This window comes from Stegodyphus dumicola, chromosome 7 (assembly GCF_044657685.1).
Source record: "Stegodyphus dumicola isolate Sdum_Otavi_A_Nest chromosome 7, ASM4465768v1".
In the NCBI taxonomy this organism is placed as follows: domain Eukaryota; kingdom Metazoa; phylum Arthropoda; class Arachnida; order Araneae; family Eresidae; genus Stegodyphus; species Stegodyphus dumicola.
In genome coordinates, this window is record NC_140774.1 from 66,580,384 (window position 1) to 66,590,746 (window position 10,363).

At 31.0% G+C, this 10,363-nt stretch overlaps 1 protein-coding gene across 6 annotated transcripts in view; it reads left to right on the forward strand.

The window, feature by feature from the left end:
• The window catches only part of LOC118179910 (uncharacterized), a 67,906-nt gene extending 58,824 nt beyond the window's left edge, over positions 1-9,082 (forward strand). For all 6 annotated transcript variants that reach the window (XM_085820385.1, XM_085820386.1, XM_085820384.1 and 3 more), the window contains one exon: positions 5,530-9,082. In XM_085820385.1, the coding sequence (XP_085676511.1) occupies positions 5,530-5,906 (377 nt within the window). In that variant the 3' untranslated portion in view covers positions 5,907-9,082. The remainder of the gene's footprint in view (positions 1-5,529) is intronic.
• Positions 9,083-10,363: the final 1,281 nt, after the last annotated feature.

A 10,363-nucleotide genomic window follows, 5' to 3' on the forward strand; every position in this document is an offset into this window, starting at 1 on the left:
GTCAAAAAGAATTTCCGATTTTGGAGCTGCCAAACGATCTGCAAAGCGAAAGCATGTTTCGATGTCCATCAAAGAAAAAGTGGAAATGCTGCAAAAAATGAATAAAGGCATATCCTTTGTTTCTCTAACCATTCCCAAATATGTATATCAATTTCACGCTGCTCTGCGCGGGGGGGGGGATGCCACGGCGCCCAATGAACTAGAAGTTGATCTGTCAGCACTATCCTTATCTTCAGGACAGATGTTTTTATTTTTATTTGGCTTATAATTCCTTACTAAATGTAGCATTTCATCTCAATGTACTCCATCTTTGATATGATTTAAATCAAATTCCTTGTCATTATAAATATCACGAATACACATCAAATAGTTTTCTGGTTGCAATTTTCTAATTTCGACTATGCGTGATGTATACTTTACGCATGCACGCGTTGAAAGAAATGTTTAATAAAGTAAACAAATATTAAGCTTTTTTTTTTTGTAAATTTTAATACCCTTTAGATCATACTTGCTCTTTATTTCATAAATTATGGTTTCATATTTTTAATTTTATAATTTCTGCATGCCATCGTGCCAGATTTAAACTGATAATATATAATCCGGAAAAACCGATAATCCAGAATCGCCGAAGTCCCGACAAGTCCGGATTAAAGACTTTTGACTGTATTGCTGACCATATCCTGTACTGCATGTTCAAAACTGTATGCAGATTTTTTTTTAAAGAAATTTTTTTTTTTTTTTTTTTTTTTTTTTTTTTTTTATACTTGATTTGATTATGGCTTACCCAGGGCTTAATTTCTAAAATTAGAAATGCTGGGCCCCTATGGAAGGTCATCAGGAAAGAGGAACAAGAATAAATAAATAAATAAATAAAATGATACACTTAAAAAAATAATTAATTATTAAGATAATTAAGTAATTAATGATTAGAATTAAAATTTTAACAAAATGTAAAGAGATAAATAAAAATTTATAAGTTATTAAATAAATGATAGATAGTTAAATAATAAAATAAAATACTTGACCTTTACTTATTTGATCTTCCTGCTGGAATTACAATTTCACACAAAAACTTAGAAATAGCTCAACCATTCTCCAGTTAAATTTAATCTCTGAACATAACTTCTACTACTTCTTCAATAGATGATAGAAATAAAGATGATTCTTTTTCCAGCAATGCCAATAAAAATGGTTAAAGTGTCATTAATATGACTAGAGACTATGCTACAAACATTAACAGAGTACAGAGAAAATTTAATGGAGGATGTATAGGTTTGAAAACAAAGAGAGTCTAATATTTTCTAACCATGTTCTCCTGACACTATAATTCTAGCTATCAAGCAAAAAGTGACTGGGGAACAAATTTTGGTACTCTTTTGTTATCAGGACCAGAATCAGAAGTGTATGCATCTATATGTGCATATGCACACACATACATATGTATGTACGTGCATACATGAGCATAATTTGGTCCTGATAACAGAAGAGTACCCAAATTTTCCCTGAATCTGAGGGTTAGTTAAGAATTGGATGTGGATTATTTAATTATGGCAAAGCACATGAGGGCTATCTGCCTAAAGGGAGGGATGCCTTCGTGGGGGACTTTCTAAGGGAAACTTTTACACGTTACACATGGGGAAAACCACGAAAACGCCCATGCAGCCAGCCTGTTCGTGGGATTCGAACCTCAGACCAAACTGCCAGTGTTCAGCGTCTTTACCGCTCGGCTGATGGTGGGCTTGTTAGTTAAGGAAAAAATAACAAGTAACAATTTTTATTTTCCATCTTCAGTTACATCATTCCAAAAAGTCTGCAGGTGCTCTTTTCCACAGGAGGGCACTAGCATTGGAATAAAAAATGTGCACGCTGCCATACAATCATTGTACTTTATGGTGAATGAACTTCTGGCAAGTGGGTAGGTGGGCGGTTCTTCCCTTAAAAGTCTCGACTTGCATTCAAGGGTTTGTTTCCCAGGCAAGGATAGACATGCATTCAAGTGAGGACAAGTGAGGATCTATTTTTAATATAATTTTTTTATTAAAAATAAAACTTTTGAGATCTAATTTCTGGTGAAATTGCTAAGTTCCCCAAAATAAGAAGTACAGGAGGTGAGCTCCACCACAGTTTAAGCTCTGGGCATACCATTAAATCTCTATTAACTCCGAGGATGTGCTTAAAACACCTCAAATAATCCAAATGGGTTACATTAGGATTATTTGAATTCCTTGAAACCCCACTTGGTTTGTGAAATGCCGGTCAAACATTCCAAAGATTTATTCATCAAGTACTTTTTGGCTTAGACTTTTGTGCTCCATGCTTTGATGATTTGCTTGTGGCTTCATCAAGTGAAGATGAGTACAAGAGCCATATCTGTTTGATTTTTGATAGATTGCAAAAATTAAAGTTAAAATTAAATCTTTCTAAATATATTCTGGGAAAGTCATTGGTATAAATTCTTGGCTGTTTAATTACCCCTTCAGGTGTTTGGCATCTTCCTGAAAAAACTGCAACAATTTCTAACTTCTCTAAATCTAGACTAACATCTGAATTAAAGAGGTTTTTGGCAATGTTGAATTTTTATTGATGATTTTTGCCTAAGGCAGCTACTACCCAAGCTCCACTTCATTCTATTTTAAAAGATTCTAAGAAGAATGGTAAACATCTTGTTTCTGACAGCTTAAACAACTGTGGCATTTGAAAAATGTAAAACTCATCTAAAAGATTCAATGACACTTGTTTACCATGCCTGTGGTCAGCAGTTGTCATTGATCATCAGTGTATCAGTCGTGGCTATTCAAGTCATTTTGCACTTGTAACACGATAATGGCCTTCAACCTTTTTTTTCTCCCCAAAACTGACTCCAGCTGAAAGTAAGTACAATATATACGATAGAGAATTACTCACTATCTACTGTATTGTAGGGCATTTTCAACATTCTCTTAAAAGACAAGTTTTTACAATATATACAGATCACCGATCTCTAATATTTGTTTCAAAAAACATTCAGATTCTGCATCGTCCAGGCAGATTAGGCATATGAATTATGTTGCCCAATTCAGTACCGAGATACAATATATTCTTAGATAAGAAAATATTATGGCAGATACATTGTCATGAATTACTGCTATTAATAATCTAGATATAACAAGTTTTGCACAGATTGCTAAATTTTATCATAATGATTGCAAACTGAATCATCTGCTGCCCACTGAAAGCAGCTCATTAAAATCACAAAATATGGAATTGTTCCCTGGGCTAAATATATATTGTGACATAAGTGGTGACAAGACATGCCCTTTTGTTTCCAGCCAACTCTGAAGACCAGTATTTGATTCTTTCCATGGATCTTTCTCATCCAGATATACAACTGACCAAAAGACTGATTCTTTCTCATTTTGTTTGGCCTTCTGTATCAGAGGATAGTGTTGTCTGAACTTGTGCTTGCATCAACTGGCTACTCGTTGTGGTGGAAAGCTCACGTTTAACACAAGATATCTATGACCCCTCTTGCCTCCAGCACGTTGAGAGGGAAATACTGTGATGGAGATACTTTTGCAGTAGGTGACAACATTTATCTTTGCTATGCAGTATGCATATGTGCTTGCCATAGCAGGAAGATTAAGAACTTGAACTTTTTTGCCAAGACTTACTACCTACTTCTCATCTTTTTTCGCTCGTTCATGGGCGATGTTTGGCATCAACTCGTATGTTTTTTAATGTTTAAATATTTAGCCTTTTGCAAGATATGCTTTCCTTTTTTGAAATATTAAATAAGGTTGGCATCCATTGTAATTATTGTATTTATCCATCCAACTGCAAAGTACCCATGTAAAGTAAATCATAGTCAATGTTGTCTGCAATGCAAATTATGCACCATTAATATGTAACTTTTATGAATGCTGCAATGTAAACAAATGCCTGAGCGAGGTGCACTTCCATAGATGGTTACAGTAAAATAAGATCTTCCACTATTATTCTTGGGGTCTCCTCTTCTAATTATGTTAGAATTGTTCTTAGAAACAGAAAAATATCATGCCATTTCAAGAAAAAGTTTAATTGCATGTTATGTACATTAGACTATGTAAATGCAATAGTCTAATATAAATATGAGTAATATATATACCAGGGTTGGCCAAACTTTATGTCAGTAAGAGCTGCACGTTTGAATTCAGGAATGTTCGAGAGCCGCATCTAGATTTTCTAAAAGACACAAGTTCATATTTACATCATTATAGAAGTAGTGGAGAAGGTTTTAAATACAAAGAAATCCCTGATAACTTTGTAAAAAGAGTCTAAACTAATTAATTACTTCTTTTAGGACACTGAATAGTTTCAGTTTACCATATTTCATACATATATTTTATATGCACGAGCCGCACAAATTGACTGCGTATGAGGCTCGCGAGCCACACTTTGGCCACCCCTGATATACACCATAAAATTCTCTGATAATTTATTGGGTTGCTAAGAAAGCAACCATACAGATTTTTGTTGCTGTAATATGGTCACATGTTTGCTGTATGTCTACTGTTAAAAAATACATTTTCTTTTCTTGGGACTACAATAGGCTATTAATAATGAAGTTTTGGGGGAGGCAAACATTATAATTGAATAACTGCATGATGTATTGGCACACTTTATTCCTGTTAATTCTTTATGCTATAATTATTCAAAATAATACTATGCTATTATCTTAGTATATTTTTAAACTTTTTAGAAACATGAGATGTGTTTATGTAGGCATGTGTATATGTGAGTTCATATGTATGTATGTGTGTGTTCACACACATATATATGCACATACATACATATACACATACATGCATACATTTCTGAATCTGGTCAATCACAAACATTTCTAAATAAGATTGCCTACTTTTCTTTGCATTTTTGCATATCCAGTCTTTGTTGATATTTGCTTTTAATGTGAAATTTATTATAAAATTTCACATCTGATTTCCAAATTGTGAATGAATTGTTTAATTGAGCTTGTTAAAAATGATATAAAAATTAAAACTATTATTGTAAATTAAGTATTTAATTTATATATTGCATTTTAATAATTGTCATTATTAAGTACATTTTAATATTTTTAGGCTACAAAAACCATTTAAAAAAAAAAATGGTTAAAATTTATTTAAAGCAAACGTAGCTAAATTGTTTTGTGGTAGTTAGTTTCATATTACGCTTTGTTTGGAAAAATGGTAACTATTGCTAATTATTTATTATTAAAATGTAGTTTCGTATGGTATGTGTGCTATTTTGCATTTTGGCAATTTTTCTTTAAATATTATTTTATGAATTATATATGCTTTAAATAACTTTTTATTTGCTTATAGTTTGGGATTTTATAGTGTTTTATGTGTTAATCCTAGGACTAATTATTATTTTTTATATTTTTTCTAAAAACATTTTTCAATATATTTATCATATAAGCTCTGCATTTATTTTTAAATAAAATATTAACTATTTAATATAAATTTTTAAATTTTATATTTCATTTTATTGATTATGATTTTTATTTGGCAGTACTCTTCAAGGATAAAAAAGGATGTCATGAGATATGCTCTGAAAATGAATTTTATTCAAGCCTCAATTCGTTATCAACATCTGGAAGTCATGGTGGCATACAGCAGTCATTTATGAGAGATAACGAAACATATTTTTGTGAAATATGCAGTAAAACTTTTTGTGATGAGTGCAGTTTAAAAACCCATTTAATACTTCATAGAGGAAAGCGTGCATTTGTTTGTCCTGTATGTGCAAAATGCTTTGCTCAAAAAGGAAATTTGACAGTCCATCTGAGAACTCATACTGGAGAATGTCCATATCAGTGTAACATTTGTAACAAAAACTTCAATCACAGTTCCAATCTTTCAAGACATTATCAAGCCCATCGCAAATAAGTTTCATCAGTAATTAATTAAATGCCATTGGTCTTTGGTCATGAGAAATAAGTGCTGAACTGACAAAAGCACCTTTGCTTGTTTATCATAGTTCATTTTCCCTAGGGAATAAAAGTGTTTAAAAGCTATTTAAAGCTGATGGGTTTTTAAAGGTCTGTACTGACATTTACCATACATCAATTAAATGCCAGCAGTCCTTTGTTAATAAGATCATTTCAGTGTCATTAGAAATGTTTTTTATTAAAGCAAAACTGACACATAGACTCCAACCTGCAGCAGTACTTGTCAGTAGTCAACGTGCGAACGACATTTTCACAACTTTGAAAATGCGCGTGTAACACGTAATTAACCATTCATTAATTTTTAATTAATAATTGTAATCAATTTAAAATACATATACATATAAAACTGAATAATTAAAAATTACACTATGTACTTGTAAAATATATGCACATTTAATTAGAAATTTTCATTTAACTCCTCACACATGTATATCACTAAATTTACTATTATATGAAAAAAGTATTTTAAATCACTACTAATCAGAAAAAATCAGAATCCATATATCATATATCTTTATTCTGGATTTGATTTCCGCAAGGAAATAAAATTTAAATAACCAAGAGTAATACATATTAGTATTAAAAAAATACTTATAATTTACAAATGCAAAGATTTATATGTAGTATGCTTAGCAAGCTTAAGTTCTGATTTTAGGATGTTCTTTATAACACAGTTCTTAATTTCCCTGCATACTTATTTTTTCAATCAAAACTGCTTCGAGAGTTTTAGGACCTAAATTTGGTCGAAATTCGGTCTGATTTTTTTGTCAAAGCGCATTAGGGCTATCTGCCTAAGGAAAAGGATGCCTTCGTGGAGGTCTTTTTTACGGAAACTGGTTCGTATACAAGTTACACATGGGAAAAATATGAAAACATCCTTACAGCCATTTGAAAAAACATGATGTCTAATCGAAAAGTTTGAATTACATCTGAGATATTAATTAATTCAATAATTATCTTTTTTCTAACTGTGCTCAGATTTAAATATACTAAGATAGCGGTCAAAATGATCTCTCAGCGGTATACCTGAAAGCAGTGTTCTAGTAAAATGATCTCAAGAACTTTTTTTAATAAATAATAATTTTCATGAGTTATATCTCTGTACGATGCTGCTTAAAGAAATTGTCCAAATTGACCATTTAAGAGGATAAAGTACTGATTTGTAGCAATTATTTCAACGGAAAACTGTTAAAAAAATAGATTATTAAAATCGCAATAAACAATATATAATAAACCTTGAAAAATTTGTGAAAAAGTATTTTGTTTCTTAATCGGGAACAATAATTTTACTCGCTAAAATTCCCAATGAAATTCAGACTATCCTTGATGTGAGATTTAGTAACTGTGTCATGTGTCAAACAGCACTATTATAATCTGTTGCTTTAAAATAGGAGCTTCAAAGTTATCTTCCTCCGCCCAGTATAGCCAAATACTTCGAAAATATTCTTTTTTGATATTGTATTAGAAGTCAATGAAACTAATTTTTCTATAGTTTTAAGGTTGAGATTCAGAAGAGTCAAATAACAAAAAATAAGTGAGAAGTTTTAAGTTCAAGAATCTCTAATTCAAGCCCTAATGGGATTAGATTGTTTTACCTTATAAATAATATCAGTAAAACACATAATAGTGTTTAGTAATTATAAAATAATGAAAGATGATTGATTGGCCTAGTTTGAAGCGTAATGTTGTTTGTATAGGAAACGTTAAGTTATATACATTAAGAAAACAGTGCGAATAATGCATTATATGCACATCTATGTGAATCACTTATTTCACTTCTAACTACTAACTACTTTTTCTCTATATCATATTCTGATATCATATATTAAGTATAAAATGTGTTTCTCTCGAAACACTTTGCAATATTTACATCTAGGAACATAAACAGGTGATAGTTCCAATTACTTTGCATAAAATCTAGATAAGTGAATTGCTAGTGTAAGAATTCTATACAAACAATAGTTATATATTTAGTTCAATTGTATGCCCTAATACGTGAAATATAATTCTAGGTATCACTGCGATTTTTTATTACTTATCCATGCTATACCTTAATAAGGAATTAAACTTTCATAAATAACATATTTCATATTAATATCTAAGATGGTTATGTCATATTTCGAAAAATAATGTTGATATGAAAAAATCGATGCCGTTTTTGAAATGCAGTGTATATCCAAAAACAAATTTCACTTCCAAAACGCCAAGAAATATGTTTCTTGTAGACTAGCATTAGTTATTATGAATGAAAATTTAATTCAACCATAGAGAATAAAGTTCTTTCTGGGGCACATTTAACGTTTACACGACTTCGCTGTACTTCGAACATCTCCCAGTTACGGAAATATCGAACAAGATATATGCCTTATTTTTCAATATGCACAGTTTAAAAAAGCAATAATTATAGAAATATTTGTTTCCATATGATTTGAAAGACATTTTGGCCACTATATTGTTGTTACGAATTGTGTACATAGTAGATAGATGATTTTAGTGCAATTATGAGTGAAACTATTGTATTTGTCTGTGTAATGTAACACGGAAAATCTAAAGAGAGAAGCTATGCAGTAAAAATCAGAATATAGGAAGGAACAAGTCCATTTATCATTGAATAAATGGGTATTTCGGTAATTTGGCGATAAATCGCCAAAAGTCGCCAAACTTAGCGACCATTTGACTACATTTTTGTCCATTCCCTATATTACCACAATAGGTATTATAATTGAATAAATGTAATTGATAACTATATTAGCTGCAACCGTAATTCGACCCTTTTATTGCCTTCCAGTAATTTCGAGAAGCAGAAAGTACTAGAAATATGTCATCGGCCGGGTGAAAACTATATACGGTCGAAGAGAGAGAGCACATGTTCTTAGTTTTGTATAGTTATTGTTGTTGCGAGTTGTTAGTTCAGCGTGAACTGAGATGTCTTTGGATTAGCTTTCTCTTTAGATGCATTTCGCATTGCATTTTGTTTAAAGTTCTTAGTAGTTTTAAGTTTAACTACTGATTGTATTACATGATACTGTGAACACTTGTACGGATATTTCTGTGGAACGTTCTAGAGCTCTGAAATATTTATTTTGATAAAAATTAAATTTTATTAATCTATAATCGTATCTGTGTGCATTCGGTCTATTACGATCCCGTACGCTTGCAACATTATTATATTAAAAATCGATGAAAATAATTACATTTAACATTTTGAAGGAAACGTAAAATCATAATTGAATAAATTTATTAATTCGTAGTGAACTGAACAAAATAAATAATAATAATAGAATATATTAGCCAGTATTATGAAAATGTACATTTAACTAATTCCTAGTAATTTAAATATTGTTAAATTAATCAAAAACCATATTATAAGAAATGATGAATTTTTCAAAATTATGTTTAAAGGAGGTAACCTAATGATAGATAATAGTAGTATAAGCCTGATGGACTCTGGATAGAATTTTACTCTCTTTAGTGGCGATGGTGGTTTTACTCTCTTTAGTGGCGATCGCCTCGATGGTGGCGATCGCCTCTTTAGTGGCTATGGTGGTGATGGTGGTTTTACTCTCTTTAGTGGCTATGGAGTCGATGGTGTGTAAGGAAACTTGATGTTGTCGGAGTTGAGTTAAAATATGTAATAATTTCAGATTATTATGATTTTGAAATGTTTAGTCATGTCATATATTTTTTTTTCTGTGATTCCTACTTTTATGAAACGAAAGATATGCTTTTTATGGGAGAAGTCAAAAAAAATTTTTTTAAGTATGTAAAACGGTTGTATTGTTAGTACATATGAGTTTTGAACGGAAACAAACTTCAGGGGGGTGAGGATGTCGAAAGTGTGTTAGGAATCGGAGGATATGTAGATGTGTGTTGGGGAGTTGTCGGAGATGAGTTAAAATATGTAATAATTTTCAGTTTATTATGATTTTGAAATGTTTAGTCATGTCATATATATTTTTTTCTGTGATTCCTACTTTTCTGAAACGAAAGATATGCTTTTATGATGTTTTGGTGTATATACATTGATTTAATTCGGTATCGAGTTGACACGTTTATATATATAATGATGAGACGCTATGTGTTAATAATTATTCGCTTCCCTTGGAAAAAGGAAGGAGGAAAAATCCATTTTAGAACTAGAGGAAAAAAAAATGAGAACACACGTTCGAACGAATTTAGATTACAGGATGTTTTTTTGTTAAAAGGATGACAACTAGATTGGTGTGGTTCTTTATTAAGTCTATATGAGTATAATGACAGAATGATATATGGTATTTTTTTTACTTTCGGAAAAGAACAGAAAACGTTTTTAAAAGGAGGAAGGAAAAAGATTTAAAAAAGAATGAGAAAAAAAAAAAACTCGAGAGAATTTAGATTACAGGAAGGAACAGTTCT